The 26,893-nt window shown below is 37.0% G+C and overlaps 1 protein-coding gene across 1 annotated transcript; it reads right to left on the bottom strand.

Annotated features, from left to right (window-relative positions):
- Window positions 1–221: 221 nt before the first annotated feature.
- casp10 (caspase 10, apoptosis-related cysteine peptidase) lies at window positions 222–25,237 on the bottom strand. The gene is made up of 11 exons (XM_058787331.1): window positions 25,044–25,237; window positions 19,601–19,908; window positions 18,619–18,724; window positions 18,393–18,534; window positions 18,127–18,191; window positions 17,614–17,641; window positions 16,491–16,556; window positions 16,345–16,409; window positions 12,444–12,555; window positions 5,468–5,966; window positions 222–1,866 (listed from the first exon to the last, which is right to left on the bottom strand). Exons 1-11 carry the CDS (start codon window positions 25,059–25,061, stop codon window positions 1,710–1,712), a joined length of 1,566 nt encoding a protein of 521 aa, XP_058643314.1. The 5' UTR covers window positions 25,062–25,237; the 3' UTR covers window positions 222–1,709.
- Window positions 25,238–26,893: the final 1,656 nt, after the last annotated feature.

Consider the following 26,893-nt stretch of genomic DNA (forward strand, 5'->3'; position numbering starts at 1 on the left):
AAAAACAAAAAACACGTAAAATTAGTAACGTAATCCACACATACTACTTTATGATTTTAGATTACTTTTGACCTAACTCGTTTATCAAATTTAAGTAGGACAATCTTGTATCATATTGATATAAAAATTCAAAGAGTAAGAAAATACATTCTAATTAACAACATGAAGTGCATTAAACATGATATTACATAATCAAGGTTTCACAAACAGAAGTTCGTAAATGAACTGCAAGGGGAGTTTAATTCAAATTTAATTAAATCATAAAAATGTAAAACTAAAATAAAGCATTTTAAAATAACAACAATGAAAATAAAACACTTACTAAAAAATTTGAAATATTTTATGTTACCTACTTGTAATGTGATCATTAACCAACGTCAGAGAACAGTGAACACGCAAATATGATAATTATTACAATAATTATTTTTAAAATATCAGGGTAGGCTACTTTCAAGCATATTAGGTGAAAGAATTGCAATGACATGGATGGACTTTCTGAATGGTCATGAAGCCTCTGATGTGTTTATCAGTTTGATGCAATGTTGAAACACTTCTTAAACCTGAAATTATTTTTTTGTCAAATCCAAAAGGTCAAATGCTGTGTAGCCACCTAGTGACTGGTCTTAGTAATGTCGACAAAACTGGAAGACTTTCTGAGTGTATATAAATGGTAGGTTATTTTAGAAAGGAACATTTAAAAGATGAAAATGAGGAATCAGGAAGAATCACTAAATGATGAATAATATGTAATCAATAAAAAAGTCTGATTATGATTAAATGTAATTTAATCAGATTACAAGTAGCCTACTCATTTTTTGGAATCTGATTATTTAATCTTGATTGCATGTAATCAGTTACTACCCAGCTCTGGTCACTCAAATTAAATATCTCATGAATTTTAAGTAGGCCTAGGTCACCATACAATTTTGATTTCATTTATTTAGAGAGCAGAGGGCAATAAACAGCAGCAGCAGGCTTTCCCTGTACCTTAAAATGTTGCCTTGTGTGGAAACTATCAGCGCAACAAACAAAAGTGCTTTATCATCAAATATAAGAGCACTGTGCCTCTTGGACAGATACACACAAGTGAAATCATAGTCTTTTCCCCAGCAGAAACATAAACAGCATTGTTTTGGGGGCGAATTTGAAAATTGAATGTTCTATTTACACTTCATGATTGTGCAGGACTGTGCTGTATTAAACAACAAGACTTCAGACTTCTGTATTCACTGTATCATCTCTCTGTGACCAGTAACACGTTACTGAAAACTTGTAAACAGTTCCTTATGAAAGAAAGTCAACAAAAACAAGACATTTATCCGACATTTGTATGTACAGTAGCTGGCAGATCTATTGAATACATCCCCATGTGTGCAATATGTGCTCATGTCCTGCCTGAGGATGGCATGAAAAATCCATTCAAGTTTCATGTAAATTGCATAGATTGTATTGTGCTCATCTGAGGCTTGTGCACACTGTGTATTATTGTCACTGCGATTTTAAAACAACTACATCTTAGTTGATTACATAAAATATCTCAAATATCCCATTTGTTTTCTTAGGAAGTGGAAATTACCGTATGTGAACATCGCATTCAGTATTTCATCACATTTATAATCCACACACTTAGATCATGTAAACATCACTGATGAACATCTGTGTATCTGTGCATGCTGATGTGTTTGAGAGGTATCACGGACTGCAGGACATTATGGATGGGGCGGGGGAGTCTTGGGTGGAGGGAAAACCACTCTCTTGGTGAGGGTGAACTCTGGCTGTGGCATCTGCTTCTTCAAACCGCTTTTGTCTGTCTTTTCGCTCACATCGCTATTCACCTGCGTCAGAATGGAGAGTAGATCGACACCCCTACATGCACATAAGACAGAGAGAGACACACAATCAGCGATCCAACCAACGTCTAGAGTCAAATCAGGACACACAGTTGCAGACAGTGAAGAAACCCCATCTACCCAGTCCCTCATCAATTAGAGTCATTCATTCGAAAATATATGGCATCAGAAATTATAAGAGTAGTATGCTAGTGTGCCAAATTCAGCCAATGAGTCAAGAAATAAATAAAAAAATGTGTTCATAAATGTGGCTGATAATAATTTCAGTTCACCTATCCAACTGGAAGGTCTAGTTGAGTGCCCTGCAGAGTCCACACAGTGCTTTTTGGCAAATTTAGTAGAGTATTTCATCATCAATATGAAGAGATTCATTTTGCAGAGAGCGCCAAAACTCGTAGTGCCCTGAAATCATGGACCGTCCGCTTCAGTGATGGGGAACAGTCTTTGCTTGCTTTCTGTATAAATTTATTTCCAGTTTATTTTTAATTCTACTAAAATAATTATAAAACAATCAATATGAAGTCTTGATTTTTTAATGTGTAAACATCATAAACAGTTCTCTGTTGAGTAGTATGGTGCACTTTCCCTAAACACAGTACAGTGTGTTCAATGGATTGTACTGTTGTTTAACAACATACCAATTGCTCAGCTGACAAAACGCCTTTCTGAAAAAACTTTTACAGGGCTGCATTATGATGCAGTGGTGCCCTGGGCAAGGACCGAACTCTATAAAACAGCTGTTAGTGGATCTAGGTTGTTTAGAGCCACTTTAGACTGTAAGGGGCCTTTCACACAGAATGCCTTTGTCCATTCCAATGTGCTACTTTCACATTGTTTGCTATGTAAACATGCCGTAGCCGTATATATCTTTTGTAGAATTTTACACATTATTAGCGCCATGTTTTTGATGCCGCGTCAAGTTAAAAGAATTTAAACTTTTACAAACAGCGCCACTCATCAATGTCAGTTCCAAAACAGTGGACCAATCAGAAGACCTCAGAGGCGGGGCAAGTGTTGCAATCTTTTGTTTACAGTAGCAAGTTGGCATGCAAACTGTTTTTGAGGGCAACATGACGGAGGAGGCACTCATAGTGGCTGTGTCTGGATACCCTGAATTATATAACATTTCTTCAAGCAATTATCACTGTTTCTTAAAATATCAATTTCCATTATTGCATCATGACTCAAAAGCGCGTCTCGAGACCCTTGCATTCTGCACTGCACTTTTTTAAAAACCATTCCTGAGCGCTTAGTGTAAAAACTAGGGCTGCCCTCGACTAAAGATTTTTCTGATCGACTAATAGTCATTCATTTGAAGCGATTAGTCGACTAATTGCACATTAATAAATAAACCATATAATTCATAATAATCAGACTTTAATTGCCTATAGCATATCAGCACTAAAGCACACTCATAAAGCTTGCCACAGCGCACCGGCAGGATGATTATGAATGCTCCAGGGAAAAAAAACAGCAAGACTGCCTTAACATTAGAGGTCGACCGATAGTGGATTTTACCGATACCGATAGCTAGGTTGGACCACACTGGCCGATACCGATTAATCACCGATAGTTTTCAAAATGGATACTGAAAGAAAGCTAGTGCTTTACTATTTAAAAAAAAAAAAGCAGTAACAGTACTGAACCATACTTTGTAAATGAATAGAAATATTAATATTATTTACTATATTGATCATTAAAGTTATTTCATAGTTTGCTAATGTTAAAAGAAGAAACTTTAAAATTTAAAAATGTAGCCTATTAGTAGCTAATAGTGAATGTTGAAATGAACAAACTCTAACAAGGAACAATACTTCTACAGTTTTCATTAATGCTACGAATGGACTCTTATTGTTAAGTGTTACCATTTAATTTCAACAGTCATGCTTAAAGATGGCCATCTTTAAATATCTACACAAAGCCATAGCATTAAAATTACATACATATGGATATTGTATGTGTACTCGCACACTTTATTTGGTTCTATTTTTAACACTTGATAATTATCAAAAAAAAAAAAAAAAAAAAGTCACCGCGCAAAAGCGCAGCGCTGAGTCTAGGAGAACTCAGAGGTATCACACACACACCAGGCGCTTTGCGTTCAAATCAAGTGGCGGTCTAAAACAATTTATTTAAAATCACCAAACGGACATAAGTTTGCTTCAAGAATGAACAATGTGGCATAAATGAGTTTGAAGTTCGGTATTTAAAAAAACAGAGCAAGCAAAGAGAACGCGCGATCTGTACTACTCTCTATATGAAGCATTCAGACTTTATTAGAGCCACAGAAAGACAAACATTTTACTGAAAAATGCACAATACATAATTTATAGCCTAAGGTGAAGTCGTTATGTACACTCACAACAATTTGGGACAAATATAATGTAATTTAATAGAAAACTATGTGAATGGCGCTCTGTTCCGCGGCAGGATTTTCTGTCGGCTGTATTTAAATGCCAGTCTGGAGTTTCCCGCTCTGTGCAACTCGCAGTATCACGTGTCAAAATAAACAACACGTGCTGTCAGTGATTTCCGCCTCTAGAGGCCGCTCTCGTACTGTATAATGCCAGCGGACCCTTTTCAGCCACTCCAGCAACGGTTGCAAACCGGAAAACTATCGGCATGGATTTTTGCCGATAATAGTTGCAGCAATCAACTATCGGTGCCGATCAACTATCGGCAAAACCGATGAATCGGTCGACCTCTACTTAACATCATAATAATTCATTGATAAACTAGTGTTTTCTGTATTTTCAGCTGCAGTGACAAAGTCGATGACACTGACTCATCATCTCTACAGTGCACCTGCACATTACATAATCTGAAAATTTGTTTTCCATTTGAATTGGTTCATTTAAAAGTAGGCATTTTGCTTACTATATATATATTTTTCATGTCTGTGAGGCAAGCACAGAGTCTCGGTTCATTTTTAAAAAACGTTTTGACACGCTCAAGTTCACAGAGACCTAGACGGCAGAAAGTGCACCCTGTTGGTTTTCATTATTTTACAAAAGCACAACATTTTGTTGTTATTGTGAGTGCACACAAATTAAAGTAAACCTTTTAAGATTCAAAAGATGTATTACTCTTATCTTTATGACCAAAAAGACCAGAGTATTTTAAGTTAAATGCAAATGATCGCACCGGCGCCTCCAAGTTAACTGTCATACAAAGCGCGCACTACTGTTCAGCTTCCAGCTTCCACGCTCCACACAAACACTTCAATAGCGCACATTTTTCTAGGTTAATGTTAGAGCGAGCGGCCATCTAATGATGCTACTACTTACATGTTTCAGATGATAAGCCACATTTGAGGTCGATGAACGAAACGAACGTTTGCATGTCCTGACTGATGTACTGTAATTACCACACAGACCAACTGTTAATAATCTGTCAATCACAGACTACGTAACTTCGACACTTCCTGTGGACTTCTTTCCTCCAATTAAGCATCCAATAAAATTTTGACCGACTAAGCCTCTTCTCATCGACTAACAGTTAGTCGACTATTAGGGGGCAGCCCTAGTAAAAATGCAAGACATGTTCTGTGTGAACAGCCCCTCAAAGTCTCATTTTCACCCCCCAGTGAGGACAACCTGATAGAGAGACTTGCTCACCCTGGCACCAGCAGTTTCAAGTTGTGGCAGAGGGATTGCATAAACCAGGATCCATTGTCTTTTTCCCTGTACGAGACGTAGTGTGGCACAGTGGACATAGCTAACAGGTAGTCTGCCATCTCAGGTATGGAGTCTCTGGGTGCAGCTGCATCACTGACTGGCATGACTTCATCATCTGGGAAAATTTGAGGAAATACTGCTGGCTGCTCGTCGGTACCCCTGCAGGCCTGGATGAAGAACAGTTTGGGTTTTTTGAAGAGAGAGGGACACTGACTTGGACTCAGGGTCTCTATAAACTCCTTATAGGTGACAATCTGTCCATCAACCCCGACAATGCCTTTTATTTGTCCGTGGCTCAGCACGCAGCACACCACGCAATCCGTTGACGTGTGGTCACGAGCGACCAGGTCCCTCAGCACCTGCAGAATCTGATGGCGATCACAGTTCTGTTTGGTCAGGACCTCAAAGCCCAACCACTGGAACACAGCCTCCAGACTTTCTGTGTGGACAAAAATGGACACAAGTGTTATTTAACAGCAACAGCTTTGTGCACATGACCAAAAGCATGACTCTGGTTGGGCAGATTTCTCTGCAGCGCAAAAGAGTAAATTTTTTCTCCTCACTGAGGTGGTTTTGGATGTGTTTTTTCCATTAATTTTCCCAATTATTTTCCCAATATTAAATTTTATATATACTGTATATATGTATATACACAGTGGTGTGAAAAGGTGTTGGCCCCCTTCCTGATTTTTTATTTTTTTGCATGTTTGTCACACTTTAATGTTTCAGATCATCAAACAAATTTAAATATTAATCAAAGACAACACAAGTAAACACAACATGCAGTTTTTAAATGAAGTTTTTTTATTATGAAGGAAAAACAAAATCCAAACCCACATGGCCCTGTGTGAAAAAGTGCTTGCCCCCTAAATCTAATAACTGGTCGGGCCACCCTTTGCAGCAACAACTGCAATCAAGCGTTTGAGATAACTGGCAATGAGTCTTTCACATTGCTGTGGAGGAATTTTGGCCCACTCTCCTTTGCAGAATTGTTGTAATTCAGCCACATTGGGCATTGAGGGTTTGAGCATGAACCGCCTTTTTAAGGTCATGCCACAGCATCTCAATAGGATTCAGGTCAGGACTTTGACTAGGCCACTCCAAAGTCTTCATTTTGTTTTTCTTCAGCCATTCAGAGGTGGACTTGCTGCTGTGTTTTGGATCATTGTCCTGCTGCAGAAACCAAGTTCGCTTCAGCTTGAGGTCACGAACAGATGGCCGGACATTCTCCTTCAGGATTTTCTGATAGAGTGCAGAATTCATGGTTCCATCAATTATGGCAAGTCATCCAGGTTCTGAAGCTGCAAAGCAGCCTCAGACCATCACACTACCACCACCATGTTTGACTGTTGGTATGATGTTCTTTTTATGAAATGCTGTGTTGGTTTTACGCCAGATGTAAAAAGACACACACCTTTCAAAACTTTTCAACTATTTCAACTTTTGTCGCATCAGTCCACAGAATATTTTCCCAAAAGTCTTGGGGATAATCAAGATATTTTTTGGCAAATGTGAGATGAGCCTTTGTGTTCTTTTTGGTCAGCAATGGCTTTTGCCTTGGAAATCTCCCATGGATGCTTTTTTTGCCCAGTCTCTTTCTTATTGTTGAATCATGAACACTGACCTTAACTGAGGCAAGTGAGGCCTGCAGTTCTTTAGATGTTGTTCTGGGTTCTTTTATGACCTCCTGGATGAGTCGTCTTTGTGCTCTTGGAGTAATTTTGGTAGGCCGACCACTCCTGGGAAGGTTCACCACTGTTCCAAGTTTTCTCCATTTGTGGATAATGGCTCTGACCATGGTTTGCCGGAGTCCCAAAGCCTTAGAAATGGCTTTATAACCCTTTCCAGACTGATACATGTAAATTATTTAGTTTCTCATCCGTTTATGAATTTCTTAAGATCGCGGAATGATGTGTTGCTCTTTAAACATGCTTCACTTTGTCAGACAGGTTCTTTTTAAGTGATTTCTTGATTCAACAGGTCAGGCAGTAATCAGGCCTGGGTTTGGCTAGTGAAATTTAACTCAGCTTTCTAAAATAATGTGGTTAATCACAGTTCTTTCATGATTTAATAGGAGGGGGCAATTAATTTTTGACATAGTGCCAGGTAGGTTTGGACAGCATTTTTCCCTTAATAAGTGAAATCATCATTTAAAAACTGCATTTTGTATTTACTTGCATTATCTTTGTGTAATATTAAAATTTGTTTGATGATCTGAATCTGTGTGACAAATATGCAAAAAAAAAATTAAAATCAGGAAGGGAGCAAACACTTTTTCACACCACTGTATATATATATATATATATATATATATATATATATATATATATATATATATATATATATATATATATATATATATATATATATATATATATATATATATATATATATATATATATATATATATATAGTGGTGTGAAAAAGTATATACAGTGGGGCAAAAAAGTATTTAGTCAGCCACCAATTGTGCAAGTTCTCCCACTTAAAAAGATGAGAGAGGCCTGTAATTTTCATCATAGGTATACCTCAACTATGAGAGCCAAAATGAGGGGAAAAAAATCCAGAAAATCACATTGTAGGATTTTTAAAGAATTTATTTGCAAATTATGGTGGAAAATAAGTATTTGGTCAATAACAAAATTTCATCTCAATACTTTGTTATATACCCTTTGTTGGCAATGACAGAGGTCAAACGTTTTCTGTAAGTCTTCACAAGGTTTTCACACACTGTTGCTGGTATTTTGGCCCATTCCTCCATGCAGATCTCCTCTAGAGCAGTAATGTTTTGGGGCTGTCGCTGGGCAACACGGACTCCAAAGATTTTCGATGGGGTTGAGATCTGGAGACTGGCTAGGCCACTCCAGGACCTTGAAATGCTTCTTACGAAGCCACTCCTTCGTTGCCCGGGCGGTGTGTTTGGGATCATTGTCATGCTGAAAGACCCAGCCACGTTTCATCTTCAATGCCCTTGCTGATGGAAGGAGGTTTTCACTCAAAGCATGATGTTTCCACCCCCATGCTTCACAGTAGGTATGGTGTTCTTTGGATGCAACTCAGCATTCTTTCTCCTCCAAACAAATCATCCAAATGCTCTCTAGCAAACTTCAGACGGGCTCGGACATGTACTGGCTTAAGCAGGGGGACACGTCTGGCACTGCAGGATTTGAGTCCCTGGCGGCGCAGTGTGTTACTGATGGTAGCCTTTGTTACTTTGGTCCCAGCTCTCTGCAGGTCATTCACTAGGTCCCCCGTGTGGTTCTGGGATTTTTGCTCACAGTTCTTGTGATCATTTTGACCCCACGGGGTGAGATCTTGCGTGGAGCCCCAGATCGAGGGAGATTATCAGTGGTCTTGTATGTCTTCCATTTTCTAATAATTGCTCCCACAGTTGATTTCTTCACACCAAGCTGCTTACCTATTGCAGATTCAGTCTTCCCAGCCTGGTGCAGGTCTACAATTTTGTTTCTGGTGTCCTTTGACAGCTCTTTGGTCTTGGCCATGGTGGAGTTTGGAGTTGGACTGTTTGAGGTTGTGGACAGGTGTCTTTTATACTGATAACAAGTTCAAACAGATGCCATTAATACAGGTAACGAGTGGAGGACAGAGGTGCCTCTTAAAGAAGAAGTTACAGGTCTGTGAGAGCCAGAAATCTTGCTTGTTTGTAGGTGACCAAATACTTATTTTACCGAGGAATTTACCAATTAATTCTTTAAAAATCCTACAATGTGATTTTCTGGATTTATTTTCTCATTTTGGCTCTCATAGTTGAGGTATACCTATGATGAAAATTACAGGCCTCTCTCATCTTTTTAAGTGGGAGAACTTGCACAATTGGTGGCTGACTAAATACTGTTTTGCCCCACTGTATATATAAGGGGTGGAATGGTACACAGATATCATGGTTCGGTACGTACCTCGGTTCAGGGGTCACGGTTCGATACGATTTCGGTACAACAGAAAAAAATAAAAAATAAATAAATAAAAAATAATCTACTATGCTCGGTTTCTTTTCATTTATTTTGAACAGACAATAGTACAAATAATAAATAAATAAATAAATAAATAAATATATATATATATATATAATAAAATCTGCAGTATATTATATATATATATATATATATATATATATATATATATATTAGAGCTGCACAATTCTGGATAAATTGAGAATCACGATTTTTTTTGTCTCAAATTGAGATCACGATTCTCCCACGATTCTGAACTAAACAAAATAGTGTGTGACAAAATATTATTGCTGCAGTCTATTTAAAAGTGTTTAATTAATTTGAATGAATTACTAAACATGTTAATATATATATCTTCAACATATATTTAAATACACCAATTTTTAATATTAAAATTGTGAAAAAAAATGGTTTGAATGAATGATTGACTCACTCATAAATACTTCACTTGTTTTATTTATTAATGGATTAATCAGCGTTTTTGAACAAATCTCTTGAATGAAAGATTCAATGACAAATATATCTTAACAGCCACTAGGTGGCAAAACAATGCAATCGACACATTATTTGAAGTGCCAGTTACTTTCAAAAAGGGATTTACTCCATTTACTACATTTACATGCGCACGAATAATGTAAGGACTTAATCGCATTATGATGTTTACATGTCAAGAGCAAAGCTCTTCACTCCCATTTACATGCAATTTCCATTATTCTTATTAGGCCTATTCACGAGTTTTTTTTTTACTGCCTCACCTACCCCGCTGCACAGCACAAACGATGGACTCAGAAAGAGCAGGTGTGTTACTGGCCGCGGTTTTAATTTATTTAAGTCTAATGCAAAACACTTTTATATGCTTGTATTCCATGCTTTGGCGCCATAGAAATGTGACGGCAATTCGTTTGCTTACGCTGCCGTCACGTTCTGCTCGCCGTTTCTGGATGAGGGTAAGGAACAGAGACTGGTGGCAGCGAGTTGTGTTTTCCCGAGAAATGCGATGCTTTCTTCCCCGCCATCGTTTCTAATCTGCGTATTATTACAGGTGTCGCGTCATTCATGTCACGAGCGCGTGCGCACTTTGGTCAGAGCGGCAATAGGCTAGTACGAGGTGTTTACATGCCTGTATATTTCTATTAAAATCAGCGTACGCCACCTATGTTAATACGATTATGCTTGCTCCGATTATGAGCTTAATCGCATTATTTAAATCGAAGTATTGAGTTTACATGAGATAAAGTTTAAATCGCAATATTGCCAAAATCTCATCGCATTAAGAGGGTGCATGTAAACGCTGTTTATCTGAACTGCAAACTTTCATCCCAGTATTTCTGTGATGATATGAATGACTATATAAGACAGAAATAATACTGTGCAGTTGAAAAGACTGTTTGTGAAGCTGTTTCTCACCCAAACATGTTAAATGTCTGCTCTCTGTGTCAGTGGCAGCGCGAACGCAGATTTGAACGTTGTATGATATTTTTTTTTCAAAGGTTTAATAGACACGGGCGAATTGTTGTCATTTAAAAATGAGATTGTGTGGGTGTTTGAATCGAGCTCGCGATCTTTTAACGATTAATCGTGCAGCTCTAATATATTATATATATATATATATATACACATACACACATACAAGGAATACATTCTTGAAATATATTTGATTTAGTTTACAGATAAACAAGGGAAAAAACAGTGCGACGCGTAACGTAGGCTATCATTTCCTTATTTTGCAAAAGCACGTTTTGTTTTCATTGTGAGTGTACACAAATGAAAGCAGACCTTTATACAGTGATGCATTATTGATAAGACAATAAGTGTTTAAAGTTGATTCTGCTGGTATAAGGAAACAGTTGAAGTGATCGCGCCGGAGCCAAATATGACCCTTTCATAACCCATAATTTGCACTTTAAAAAATTGTTCCCCTATGGAGAACATTTATGGGATTTTTACTTCTGAAACCTCACTGTTGCACTCTGTGGAAGACAGATTAGAACACCACCCAATAAAAAAATTCAGTCTCACTGACGAAATGAGAATGTTCGTGTCTGAACAGATGCACTAACAGCTGTTCATTCAAATTAAAATGTTTATCGCACAAAATATTTGCACTGTCTTGGTGTAAACAGGCCCCCTGGCAGTATTAACCCTTAAATGCATACCTCAGGTCTTTAGCAACCCGGGACATCATTCACTACCCTCTACCTCCTTCATTTTTTAAAGTTAGACATCAACTTTCTTACAATTCCTCAATCTATTTGTTATAAACAATATAACAAGAAAAAAATAAATATAGAAGAATTTCTGTTTCTCTACTAGGTATGTAAATGTATATATTTTTCTTGCATAACCATATTTACATATCTGATGACTCAAATGTGCAATGCATCTTTATTCCTCGAGGTGACACTGTTTGATACACAATAATGAAGTTATGTTTCACTCATAATTACAGCAGGCATAAAACAAAAGAATATCATCAGCAAAAAACTGGTTTGGAATGGCTTTACTGTAGAGCAATTACTATACACAATGAAATATAAATGTCACTGTCATTTGATGGTGGATGTGGTGAATAAGCTGCCAATGATCAAAACATTGAATATTAATATGATTGAAATCGTGAATATGAGCCAGATGCTGGAAGTGCGCTCTGAGATGACAGTGATGGCAACATCATCTGCTCAAACTGAACCCTTTTAAGTTTCAAAAGGTAACTAAATATGCTTTATTTAATTCTTCTGTAATTGTTCTTAAAATATCAAGAGAGTTTTTTTTGCTATTGCAGCAGTTAGAGATCCATCCATGCTGGACATATAGATCCGGGTCGCTGAAGACCCAAATATGTAATAATGAATGGCGAAACATTCATTAAGGGTTATGGTTATCGGCCTACTGGCTTGTGTATGTGCTTGGTGAATGGTTTGTTCTAGCGTGTTATTTACACTAACTTTTGTCAATGTCTGTTCCGTCTCTGTTCCGTAGTCCACAGTCTTTGAAGTCACAGTTGTTGATGATCAGACAGACTCCTCTCTTGTCCCCCTTCATCTCATACTGCTGGATCTACCACACAAAATACACAAGTGTCTAAGCAGTGGTGCTAGCAACAACAGAGTCCAGTATAACATAATATAGTATACATACAAAAATATAGTTTGCTACACAGATCATGACCAAATAGAGCAAAATTAACTACTAAACAATTCACAAGCCCCTCAATAGGTTTTCCAGTATCTGAGTGCACGTATAACACTGGTCTTGTCGATCCATTCAGCACCAGCTGTGTTTTCAACCCACCCATCTTCATTTCCTCTCTGATGATAGTATCCTGTAGCAGGAAGTCCTTTTTCTGCAGCAGCAGCAGTAGCCCATGTATTCTGTGATTGCTTTCACTCTCCACACTGTTCTTCTATTCTCTCGTTGCAGTGGCTCAGTCTTCTTCTTTCCAATCAAGCATTACTAAACACACATACCAAAACATTATGACCACCACCTGTCTAATATGCTGTTGGTCCTCTTTGTGCTGCCAAAACAGCGCTGACCTGCCGAGTCATGGACTGAAGGTGTCCTGTGTTATTTTGCACAAAGACATTAGCAGAAGATCCTTCATGTCCTTAAGTTGTGAGGTTTAGCCACCATAGATTGGAATGGTTGGTCCAGCATTGACATTGACATCTGAAGATCAGGACATCTTGAACTCTTCATTATGTTCCTCAAATCATTCCTAAACAGTGTGCAGTGAAGATCCAGCTGAAAGAGGCCACTGCCTTTAGGGAATACCATTACCAGGAAGACGTTCCCTGGTCTGCAATGAAGTTTAGGTACGTGGCATGTGTCAGATTGATGTCCACATGAATGGGGCTTCCCAGCAGATCACAGTCCCTCGACCAGCTTGTCAACTTCCTGCAGTGTATTCTGGTGCCATTACATGCCCAAGCAAACTCATTAGACCAGATGACCTTCTTCCACTTCCACTACGTTGCTCATGCGCACATTCTAGGGGCTTTTGGCTGTGGACAGCGGTCAATTATTTAAACTCTGGCCAGTCTGCACCTACACAGGCCCATATGCATCAGGGTGCTATGCAATATGTGTGTCATGAGCATTGATCCATTAGCCATAATTAAAATTCTCACCACATAGACTTACTATTGTATACTGTAAATTACCCAGACCTTCACATGTGGCCTTGTTAGATGATTAACAATATTCATTTTACCTATGAGTAATCATAATGTTTTGCCTCATCAGTGTATTACATCATGCATTCTCTTTGTACATCCATATGATAAGCTTCCTATTTAATACATTTTGCTTCCTATTTTATATATGGTCATGACATCTTAATACATTATCTACTACCTAACCTTAACATGGAAACTGCCTTTATATTTTTCACAACTATAGACTTTTGGTAACACTTTACAGTGTAGATAAAAGTTCATTAACAACAGCTAGTGGATTGGGTACCCTGCAGAGTTAACAACAACACGTTAATTTATAAATATAATATTGTGCATTCTTAATTCCATTTTGTTCATAATACAAGTAATGTTAATATATACAACATGAAATTTTTCAAATGTTCATATTAACATAATCAAGATTAATAATTGCAGCTCTGTTCACTGTGATATTAACTAATGCATTAACTAGCGAATACTACCTCATTGTTAAGTGTTTTATTGTACCAAGCTTTTTAATGTGGCACACACGGAGCATATGCAGTATTTATACAAAAATCAGTCAAAGGAATTGTGTCACAAACACAAAGTTATTATTAAGATAAACAAAAACAATAATTAATTCTGTTGCCCATTTGTTAAAATCAAACAAATAATTCTGGCGTTTTTCCATGGGCACCCTAATTGTTGAATAGGAATGTCAAAATGTTTTAAGTTATTATCTATGTAGACCTGAATTTAAAAAAAAATTATAATAATGTGTCTGCATTTTTAGCTGATCGTAATTTAAAGCTTAGCATACATAATATTTTTCTTAGAAGTTTTCAGTAAGTTTTGTATGATTTTTGTCCGCTTATATATAATTATTCAATATAATTATTCATTCTATTTTTGCTAATTATTACGTGAAAATGTTACGTTTATGTCATTATTTGTTCATGTATAGATGAATGTAAAAAAATGAAAAGGTGTATGTGTTTATAACCAAATCAAAGGTGAACATGCTGAGCATGCATAATATTTTTATTTAACATGTCAGTAAGAACTTGGTCCATTGTTCATTTCATTTTACCGCGGATTCATTTACAAACAAGGCACAATTAAACTGAGGATTTTCAGAAAGATTGAAACTAAAAGAAGATGATGTGCCAGCTATATTGGTCCGACAGTAATATCGCAACACATAAGTGTGAGTAAGTGTGAGTTTTTATTACGTGATCACTATTGCTTTGTCTGTTATTATAGATCGCTTGATATGTACTATTTATGCATCCATCTGTGAAGGCTGTATGCTGTCAAACATACACAACTATTAGCCAATCATAGCAGTGGGCGTTTACTTCCCAGTCTACAATCCGCCACCACGCCCATTCAAACAGAGCGTTCTGATGAGGGGGGGTCAAAACAGGACAGAATATAGCCTATTGCTCCTAAATTATGATGTTTTTTATGTAAAAATCTTGATAAAAATATAAGTGGACATCAGAGAACAGTACAAAATAAATAAAAAAACAAAGGCAGTTCATGACCCCTTTAAGGGGGAGGTGGTGGAGGGGGTTGTTCGGTGTGCTGATCACCCACCGGCGGAAAATTAAATCGCTGCCTACGCAGTCAACCTTTAAAGGATGTAAGGAAATATGAGAGTGCTCACCATTTACTTACAATACAGAAGGATCTTTGTGCATTTTCCACTGACAAGAAAGAAATTATGGCTTTTTAATAACCAAGCTTGAGACATTCTTATCACCATTTGTGGGTCTGTGTTATTAAAGGCAGGGGATTGTAACCAAGCTCTTGATCATCATGGATGAACTTCTCATTGCAGCATTATGAGAAGGTTATCCAAACAGGTTTATGCAAAATATTTGTTATTTAAATGTTCTGTTCATACATTATATTTATTACTGTAATATTTATTTTACATTTAGAATACATTATTATATTGTCAAATATACTTTGTATTAAATTATAACAATATTGTTGTAATTTATTTATTACACATACAATTCATGCTTAATATGCAAAATGCTAAAACCACTGCTCAGAGAAACCATTTTCGATTTATACATAATCTGTAAGAGTACAGAAGGTTTAATACATTTCATTTAGGCGCTTCTCCAGGTAATTTACAAATCATGAAAAACTCAACAGTACATTTTGCAGCAATACCACAGAAATACACTGTTTTTTAATGAAGATGTTAATGCTTGTGCTAACACTTGTGGTCGGTTACTGGCTACATTTATACATTTACAATTATATACATTTAAAAGCTCATATAATATAGCACATACTGCAGAAATATCAAAATAATTATTACTGCTTATTTGAAACTTGAAATGTTGGCCACATTTTTAATGCAGAAGGCTTCTTATATTCTGAAAAGAATATTCTGAAAAGAAAACCATTATAAAGAGAGAACCTAATGTGGCTTAATGTAATAAAGACAGTGGCACCGAAAGGCCAAAATATGTTTGCACCTTATTCAGAACAAGCACTATATAGACAAGCTAATGAGCGCAGAATCTAAACGCAACGTCACTTTTCTCCCTCACAGAAAATGTTGAGGTAGGAAGTGTGTACATTTACCATGAAAACAATCCTCAAGTGAACACAGAAACTGTACAACATTTGAACTCATTCTGAAAGTTTGCTTAAGTTGGCTTACCTCTGGCTTTTCAGTCACAGACATGTGTAAGCTCTCGTTTTTAATCACTGAGTGCAGGCTCTGATCTAAGACACAGAGATAAGACCTTTTTAGTTTATCTTGAAAACAGACATCAAACATGTAGTATTGGAGATTTACTGCAGTACCTCCACTAACCGCAGCAGCACCTTCAGTCAGACTTAGTCTGTCCACATGCTCCTCCATTACATCAACTGTCAGAAAGAGCAATGGCAAACAAATACATTTTTGTATTTAAGACATTATTTGTTTGTATATTTCAATATGCAAAATCTCCCTTTCCTTTGTGAATAATGTTAAAGGAGTCATTTCCAGATTGTTTCACTAGCCAATATGCCAGTGGTTCGAGTCTTTTTTGACACCTGTATCTAGGCCTGTCACGATAACAACTTTTTGTTGTGCGATATATTGCCCCAGAAATAATTGCGATAAGCGATATTATTGTAATTTTAAAGACCATTTTATGTCACTGAATATATAATCATAATGTAACAGCATAATAATGCAAGAAGGCCTACACACTTCCAAACGCCAACAAACATTTAATTCTAAAGAATATTTAGATCATGGAAATTAAGTATCAAAATATTTGATGCCTTTAAAAACTTGAATAAATATTGAATAAACATTTAACAAAAAGTGCAAAGTAACAAGTAGAATAAAAGAAAAATGCACAAATAACTTGTATGGAGATTTTTCCATCTACAGATTTTTTCCCTGACCTTCTTTTCTCTTTAAATTAAGGGTGCACACTATTGCTGAAAAACACAATCACTACTTAGCTATCAGATGTCTGTATGCACAAAGGCACAGACTTCTAAACGAGGCCATATCTGCAGATGAAACTTTTTTTGTAGAAGCAGTTTTTAAATTTGAACTAGCAACACATGACTACACCACGTTATGTACGAGAAGCTGCAAAAGACACAGGTGCAAGTGGAATGTACAAAACATGGTGACATTAATTTTTAAGTAAATATAATGGGCGATATATTGCGTCACCAAAAATTATTGAGGTCATGTACATATATTGCGCGATAAGTCGATATATTGATTATTGCGACAGGCCTACCTGTATCTGTTTATAAATACAGATAAAGTGAATCACACGCATATTTTTTTTCTCATTCCAGCTGTACAGCATGACATAAGATACAGTACAGAACTGACTTCTGATTTTATGACTGGTCATTGTTTTACATGGAGTTTCTTATAACATTACTTCCTGCAAAGCATGCAAAATAAACTCACCCGATGTAAGTGATGTCAGCAATGAGGGCTGTATAAAAGAGAGAAAGATTGTCACAGGGTTTCCACAAAATTATTAGTCAGCGCAACTGTTTTTAACAGTGATAATTACGTTGTAAAATAAATGTTTCTTGAGCAGTAAATCTGCCTATTAGAATGATTTCTGAAGGATAATGTGACACTGAAGACTGGAGTAATGATGCTGGAAACTCAGCTTTGCATTACAGGAATAATTGACATTTTACAAGATACTCAAAGAGAATAACAGTTATTTTAAAATATAATAATATTTCACAATATTACTGTTTTACTGTACTTTTGATCAGATAAATGTGTAGATAAATATTTCAATAAAAAGCTGAAAATCTTAAAACTCATTCATGCATAAACATGGAAATGAGCATAATATAAAACATTTTTTCCTCTTGAGTTCCACAGAAGAAATATGACATAGGGAAGAGTAAAACATCCACAAAAATATGTACATTAATGCAAATTAGGCAAATGAAGTTATACCAGAGCAGGTGAGTACAACGCAGGAGTAATATCCCCGGTCTCCTGAGCAATAACCATTCCACCTGCTGCAATAAGACAGAAAAAAAAATAAAAATGCAAATATCAGTACAAATACGAATTAATGTTTCATTCTATGATTTAACACTTCACACTGTAGCTTATGCATAAAATCCATTTGCCTCCTAGCAGTTTTGATTGATAGCTTATTTTAAATATACCAGAGGCAAATTAACATCATATCATGAAATAATAAAACAGCCACTCACTCTCACAACTCTCCGTTTTGTATTGAATGATTCTTTTTTCTAAACTGGGATTGATATCTGCAATAATTTTCTGTAGAACATCCAAATTATTTTCATCCAAAAGGTCCTCCTTCTCCAAATCCAAAAACAACTGCAACAGAGTCTAAAAGACATGATTGTTTATAGGTAGTTTAGTCAATCATCACAGTCTGGTCACATGCAGAGATGTGGTGTCCGTGTCTCTCACCGTGTCCTTCTCCAGTTTTTTACGCGGTAGTGTTTTTAACAGTAGGAATTTGATGTTTTTCAGGTCCTGCTCACAGATGGACTCTGACAGCTCATACAACAACTGTCTGAAATACATAAAAACAAATACTGATGATTATCACAAAGCAACTATAAAGACTTTTTGAGGTTCCTTGTAAAATACAGTCACCCCAAAAAGACACAAATGCTACTGCATAAAAAAAAACAACAACAACAACAACAACATCAACAGAGTGTCTATATATAAACTATGTGCAAATATCCCGCCCTTTGTTGGCAGTTTCTATTCACACTAAATGCACCCACCAATGTGTGATTGGGGTAGTCAACACTACAAAAGAACATCACATCTGTCAAACATCAGCTCCACTGGCATAGATGGTAAATCATGTACTGTAGTCTTTTTGACACAACCCGAGTTCGAATCCGCCTTTTGCCAAACTTTTTTCCCTCCCTTTTCAAATGTCATATCACATCGGAAAGGCATTTATTTTCAATAGAATTTAAGAAAATAATCAAAAGTTTAAATTAAAGTATCTGGCAGGGTTAGGTGTAGAGCTTTATTGTCCCAATAAACTGGCATCCATTTAATAATCTGAATTAAAATTATAATTTACACTCACTTCGTTGTTATTGCATACTGTTTTTTAATGTACTACAATACGGAGGTGCAGATAATTGCCACTATTTGCATTTAGTACAAATAGCAGAAAACCCTGCTATTTTAACAGTGTAAATAGAATATATCGCTATTTTCACTTAGTGTAAATAGAATCCATTGCTACTTGCATTTAGTGTAAATATAATCTATCGCTAAGAAAATATGCTGTTTACATAGTGCAAATAGCCGCTGCCAAAAACATAAAATAAAATTAAAAATTCCTTGGTAGTACATATTTTCTTAGCTTTCTGGCCTTTGACCTGATCAAACACATTTCTATTACTAGCAGCTGCATCCTCACCTGTATGGGGAGATATGTTGACTATATGTTGTGCCGTTGGTTAGCATAAAATCCTCTGAGGTCAGATTGCGGATCAGGCTGTTCCGTTTCAGGATCCTGAGCAGCTCTAGAAGCAGAGACGGATCCTCCCATGACAGCAGGCCCCTGTTCTCCAGAAGACTGAACAGCTGTCTGGCTGAGGTCACGGTGCTGAGGTCTTTCAGACTCAGCAGATCAGAGCAGAGGAACATCAGGTCCTGCACCTCATCGACAGTGAGAAACGTCTGCACCTTTAACAGCACCCGCTGAAACTCCAAATCCATCTGCATCTATAACACATGCATAACACTGTTGCAATAAAATTCAGATTTATTTTACATACTGTTTACTAAATTTAAATTTACCACAGTCAACCCCGTAGTGAATACAGATAAAGATGAAGCCTTAAGGCCCATCTGTGATGTACAATCCAGTTTTTGACCCACAATGCCATATCACGGAGATAGATTGAAAACAAACATTTTTGGTTTTATTTTTGCACTGTAATGTAGAGAATATAAGTGAATTTTATTTATTTATTTATTTATTTTTTTTAATTTATATTTTAACACAATATATTTATTATATTATATTATATATATAAAAAATGCAGCATTTAGTTTTGGTTTATTACAGACTATTGACCCTTTGTAGTAAAAAACGAGTTGGTTGTGTAACCAATTTTTAATTTTTGTATTATTACCTAGTATTGCAAAAAAAAAAAACATTTTTTATTTTACTTGGTTATTTTTTTGTCATGCCCCACAACAAATTTTGGGTTATACAGACATTTACGGAAACCTTGATATGTCAGCTCAGCATCCTTCTAGCTCCTTTAAACAAGAAACAGTCCCTAGAGCACATTTCTATGCACATAAATAAACATTTTGCACATTCTTTTTGCCTAGACTTGGAACTTGTCCAAATGTAGCTAATGACCAATATTGCTCAGGGTTCCACTTTTAAGGTCAGAGGTCACCAAGGTAAGTATAGTGTACACTCAGAATATTTCAGGTTTGAGACTGCATATGAGTTACATCATAGCGTGATTACATAAATAGAATGATGAATGAAATGTCCAAAAGAACGAGTTTGCAGAAAAGAATCAGATTTCCCTGTAGCCTGAGGCTATGGATTACAGGTAATAATGTTGTAAATAACGGTCAATTTCTTTCTCAGATTCAATGTTCCACTTCATAAGACCTCAATATGTTGTCAGGAGCCATGCATGGGTATTAATTTTGTAATCCTTGATATGCTTTTTTAAAACCGGAGGCTGTTAACTTACATTTTATGAATCACCAAGAACCAAGGTTTCAGTTAAAAATCTTTACTGTTCTAATCTACTCGAGAAAAAAAAAAACCTACATCATGGGTGACTAATGAAACTTGGCCTCACCCACACTGACCTCATGCACAAAGGTTTTATTGGGGCTGGGGTTTCATTATATGGCAGGTAGAAACAGTGATTTGGACAGTTTAACCGTGTTATTAGTACTTTGTCTTTATTATGCCTATTCTCTGTTCAAGTTTCTAGATTTATGACGTGTACAAAGCATAATAATATTAATTTCTTTCATTGTATGTTTCATTGTAACATTTTTTAGTGTGTTCATGTACAGTACAATACTGCCAAACTAATCAAATTAGAGCATAAATGCTATAATATTATAACTGATTGGGAAACAGCAAAATAAAATCAAATGCAGTGTTGTCTGACCCCAAAAAGACAATACAACACCATGGCAGTCTACACAGTGAAAGATAAAATACACCTGAAAACAAAATACAAACTTAGCAGACACAACCTTACCACAGAAACCAGCACACACAGGAAAATGTGGCTGTTGCAGGACGAAAGCCCTTCTTATTATGTGAACACAAGAACTGCAGCAGTCAGTGTCTGTTTCCACCACATTTTACTTTGTCTCACTCTATTTTTTTTTTTTTAATTGTAGTATTTTAATTTTTATTTTAGGTGTAACTTCTTCCTTATTTAGTGGTATATACAGTGAGGAAAATAAGTATTTGAACACCCTGCTATTTTGCAAGTTCTCCCACTTAGAAATCATGGAGGGGTCTGAAATTGTCATCGTAGGTGCATGTCCACTGTGAGAGACATAATCTAAAAAAAAATCCAGAAATCACAATGTATGATTTTTTAACTATTTATTTGTATGATACAGCTGCAAATAAGTATTTGAACACCTGAGAAAATCAATGTTAATATTTGGTACAGTAGCCTTTGTTTGCAATTACAGAGGTCAAACGTTTCCTGTAGTTTTCACCAGGTTTGCACACACTGCAGGAGGGATTTTGGCCCACCTCCACACAGATCTTCTCTAGATCAGTCAGGTTTCTGGCCTGTCGCTGAGAAACACGGAGTTTGAGCTCCTCCAAAGATTCTCTATTGGGTTTAGGTCTGGAGACTGGCTAGGCCACGCCAGAACCTTGATATGCTTCTTACAGAGCCACTCCTTGGTTATCCTGGCTGTGTGCTTGGTCATTGTCATGTTGGAAGACCCAGCCTCGACCCATCTTCAATGCTCTAACTGAGGGAAGGAGGTTGTTCCCCAAAATCTCGCAATACATGGCCCCGGTCATCCTCTCCTTAATACAGTGCAGTCGCCCTGTCCCATGTGCAGAAAAACACCCCAAAGCATGATGCTACCACCCCATGCTTCACAGTAGGGATGGTGTTCTTGGATGGTACTCATCATTCTTCTTCCTCCAAACACGTTTAGTGGAATTATGACCAAAAGTTATATTTTGGTCTCATCTGACCACATGACTTTCTCCCATGACTCCTCTGGATCATCCAAATGGTCATTGGCAAACTTAAGTCGGGCCTGGACATGTGCTGGTTTAAGCAGGGGAACCTTCCGTGCCATGCATGATTTCAAACCATGACGCCTTAGTGTATTACCAACAGTAACCTTGGAAACGGTGGTCCCAGCTCTTTTCAGGTCATTGACCAGCTCCTCCCGTGTAGTTCTGGGCTGATTTCTCACCTTTCTTAGGATCATTGAGACCCCACGGTGAGATCTTGCATGGAGCCCCAGTCCGAGGAGATTGACAGTCATGTTTAGCTTCTTCCATTTTCTAATGATTGCTCCAACAGTGGACCTTTTTCACCAAGCTGCTTGGCAATTTCCCGTAGCCCTTTCCAGCCTTGTGGAGGTGTACAATTTTGTCTCTAGTGTCTTTGGACAGCTCTTTGGTCTTAGCCATGTTAGTAGTTGGATTCTTACTGATTGTATGGGGTGGACAGGTGTCTTTATGCAGCTAACGACCTCAAACAGGTGCATCTAATACTAACAGGTCTTTGAGGGTCAGAATTCTAGCTGATAGACAGGTGTTCAAATACTTATTTGCAGCTGTATCATACAAATAAATAGTTAAAAATCATACATTGTGATTTCTGGATTTTTTTTTTAGATTATGTCTCTCACAGTGGACATGCACCTCGATGACAATTTCAGACCCTCCATGATTTCTAAGTGGGAGAACTTGCAAAATAGCAGGGTGTTCAAATACTTATTTTCCTCACTGTATATATATATATATATATATATATATATATATATATATATATATTTTTTTTTTTTTTTGCCAATTTTTGTTCTGTACATTTTCTTTTCATTTCATTCTCATAGTTCAAATTATGTACATTGTTTAGCACTGTTATTGTCATGCTCTGTTCTGCAGGTATCTGTATGCAGCTCATCTGTAAAGCTTTGGCAATATGAATAAATATTTCTTCATATATTTTTACAAACACACAGCCATGACATCCTCACCTTCTCTTATGCTGCCTTCACAGGCAATCGATTTTTTATTTATTTATTTTTTTGTAAATATGAGTTTTCTAGTTGGAATTTGTACATGATTGCCTTTGTCATATTTTCTACTGGGAAACCCTGAGATAATTTTTATACCCAAGTTTCTGAGTTGTGCAGGCCATAAAAAACAGTGGAGGGGAAAACAGTTTCTGCTGGGACAGGTTTTTTTGTTTTGTTTTGTTTTTTTCTCCACAAAAGCAAGATCACCTTGTTTTAATGTTAAAATCATGCACACCATAGTGCAATAACCATTTCAAGCATTTTGTGTGTTTTGTACACAGCAAAACAGCATGTATTTGACTGAAAATTCAGAATCATCAACAAGCTAACTATATAGATAGCTCTGTGAATGTTTATATGGTTGTCAACGAATGGGGTGCTACATTTTATTCAAAATTAAATACCTTAAATATCTACAATTTTGGTTTTAATAAGATTTTCCCAGGAAACCTGGCGTCCTCCATGATTCCTGTTCTTTCCAACAGCACTTGAATGCGACAAGCTTGTAATAAGACTTCTGAAAACATGCTTACCCAATTCTAGATGGCCTCATACAGCTGCAGCTCGCATGCATGAAAGTGGCATGTCTGAACTAGTCAGTCTAATAAAGAGGTTGATTGGCAAAAAGTATTTTATGTATTTTGAAAATACAAAAATACTAAGATTAAATGTAGTCTATTTAAATACAAAATACATTTGATTTTTTTTTCAATGGTATTTAAAATACTGCCCATCCCTGGGTTTTAGTCACTCTTAGTGACTCAGACATAGGCTACAGTATAGCCTGAACTTTTTGCAGGCATTGCCATCTAAATTAAGCTAAAGATATAGTAGATAAAGTAGCCTAAATAAAGTTTTAAACATATGTCAAGCATAGAATTTTATATTAAATCTAGCTCAAGATTGATCATCCCAGTGCAATAATTCGCCTTTACTCAGTCAGACACTGTTTTAACACGCATAGGTCGAGATGGGGAATGAGACAAGTGAGTCGTTCGTTTATTTCGCCATCTCATACAGAAGAATTCAATGACTCATAACACAAAAAGAGACGTACTGGGACTACTACTGGAACAACGACTGTACCCTAGAAAGGAGTTGAAGAAATCAACTGAATCAGTCTTTTTGGTAAAGGCATCACTGCGACGAAAAAAAAAACCCAACCGATTTCTTATAGGCTAGGCTACACGATCCAAATCCGCTCCTAGTGGAACAGAACCGTGTTTTGCACAAACAGGGATTCACAACCGTATTCTACATCTGTGTGAACGCCGTTAATCTAGTTCGTGGCACCTGCAGCCAATTTATGAATTGGCAGCACCCACAAACAAGCTGTTCAATGAAGCTTCAATGAAACGTCGCTCTAAATTTACTTAGATTTAAATAACAAATAAAAATAACAATGAATTAGCCCACAAATTAATTCTTTACTTTTTGATGTGCTTTTATCATTGAAAACTAAACAACAACAACAAAAAGCGTATCATTTTAGTCTTGACGCGGTGTAAAAAAACACTATTTTTCTGTGGGCTACAGTTGACGAGATAGACTGGTGTCACAAGTCAAGGTCCATTCAATCTTACCTCTGTGAGTGAAGTCATCAGACAGCAGCCTAGCTCTTCTCAATGTGAAGATGTCAGGGCTTATCTCGAGTATTTAAGCTATTTTCTACATTATATTTCTACTCTACATATCGAAAGTAGTGGACACGCCTCCTCTAGGCTACTACTTCCTTAATGAACTGGTGAAGTTAGTTTCGTTTTCAAAGGCAACACACGCGCGTTCACGCCATCCCGTAATTACCGTAATTCCGAGATGACAACACGTGACGTTCAACTCGGTACTGTTCACGTCCTCGGACAGTCAACCAAATGAACCCGCGACCGCGTAAAAAATGTTATTGGCAGCTGTAAAACACATAACATTACATTTGTATGCTACTGCTAAATATTGCAGAACACAGAAACCGTATCAGGCAAAAAATAATTACAAACCGTGTGTTTATTGTTTGTTTATTATCCTCACCTCACCAGGAAACAAACAACAACAAAATAATAACAGTATGAACACTTACATAATGATTTTATATTATAGTACATTATAGTAGCCTATCTATATGTATCTATTTTCCCCTTTTTTAGAGCAGTATAGACGGTTTCATCGGGCGCACGCGCCTGGACCGAAGTTAACTTCCGGTCTGTGTTTGTTTATAGGTCTTGTTAGTGGCGCCGGCTACAAACGCAGTTAAAGTTAAAGTGATGAGTAATGAAGTTGGGCTCAGGTTGTTGTGCTGTGGGATGTGTTTCACATACATTTATTTATGTGTGGCGACCTGCCACGATTTCAAAACCGACCAATTTTCCAAATGGCTTCGTTGAATAAACATGAGCACGTAATGCACGTTTAAAAATCAAAACGCGGGTGTTTTTATATCACTGTATTTCTGAAGGACAACTGTCTTTAGAAAATGTTCGATGTCATTTTCATTTAATCTAGTTATATGCCTGATAAAGCAGCGTTTGTAAGCTCAGCGCTGCTTTGTGTAACGTACAGCCCAACAGCCGTTTCCGGAGAAACCTCTAGTTCTCCGCTTTAAAGCGTCTCCTGCTGGCAGAGAATGAATTTGCATTTTTAATAAGTCCGTCCAAGTAGTTATCGCTGCATCTCAGTCCGTCTGATTTACGCAGCAAAAATATTTTGCTTGTTATCAAAACATAATCTACTCTAGAGGGACTTAGTTGTTGTTACTGATTGTATTTGGATGTCTACCGGAAGTTAAGTTAGGGCCACAAAAGCGCGCATGCGCAGTGATGTTTGTTTATGTTGTTGCCGTTGAAACAGTGCTTAAAGTTCCACAACAGGAGTGCCAGGGAAAGATGCTGCGGGGCAACAGGGCCCAAAGCCCACCCATCCCCGGCCACTACCTACATGCCACATTTACCTTATATGTCTATTTTTTATTTATCTATCTGTTTTTAATGTGTAGATGTTTCGACTCTCAGCTAGTTTGTGATGCATTAAAAGTGAGACGTGTAGTGCGGCCCAGGTCAGGGACCTGGCCCACCCACATGGCACACCTACCCTGTGTATGTGTGTTGTTGTTTTTTGTGTGTGTTGTGTATATGTCTCAGCTACTTTGTGATGCATTAAAACATTGAGACGTGTAGTGCAGCCCAGGCCAGAGACCCAGTCCATCCACATGGCACACTTACCCTGTGTATGTTTTTTTTTTTGTCTTCTCTTCTCCTTCTCCTTCACCTCCTTTATAATATATATATATATATACACACACACACACACACACACAATATAATAGGTGTGTATGTATTTCAGCTAATATGTGATGCATTCAAAAATCGAGACATGCAAGCCAGAACCAGCCAGGGCAAGAGGTCTTGGAAGAAATAGTTTAGGGAGACGGCGGGGAGACACA

Source organism: Onychostoma macrolepis, chromosome 09 (assembly GCF_012432095.1).
Source record: "Onychostoma macrolepis isolate SWU-2019 chromosome 09, ASM1243209v1, whole genome shotgun sequence".
NCBI classification, from domain to species: domain Eukaryota; kingdom Metazoa; phylum Chordata; class Actinopteri; order Cypriniformes; family Cyprinidae; genus Onychostoma; species Onychostoma macrolepis.

What these genes read in the sequence shown, in the direction of transcription:
- casp10 (XM_058787331.1), bottom strand. An exon ending in CGTTGTACTCACCTGCTCTG is followed by an intron (nt 17,642 to 18,126) that starts GTATAACTTCAT and finishes TCTTTTATACAG; the next exon opens with CCCTCATTGCTGACATCACT. An exon ending in CGGAACAGACATTGACAAAA is followed by an intron (nt 5,967 to 12,443) that starts GTTAGTGTAAAT and finishes TTGTCCACACAG; the next exon opens with AAAGTCTGGAGGCTGTGTTC.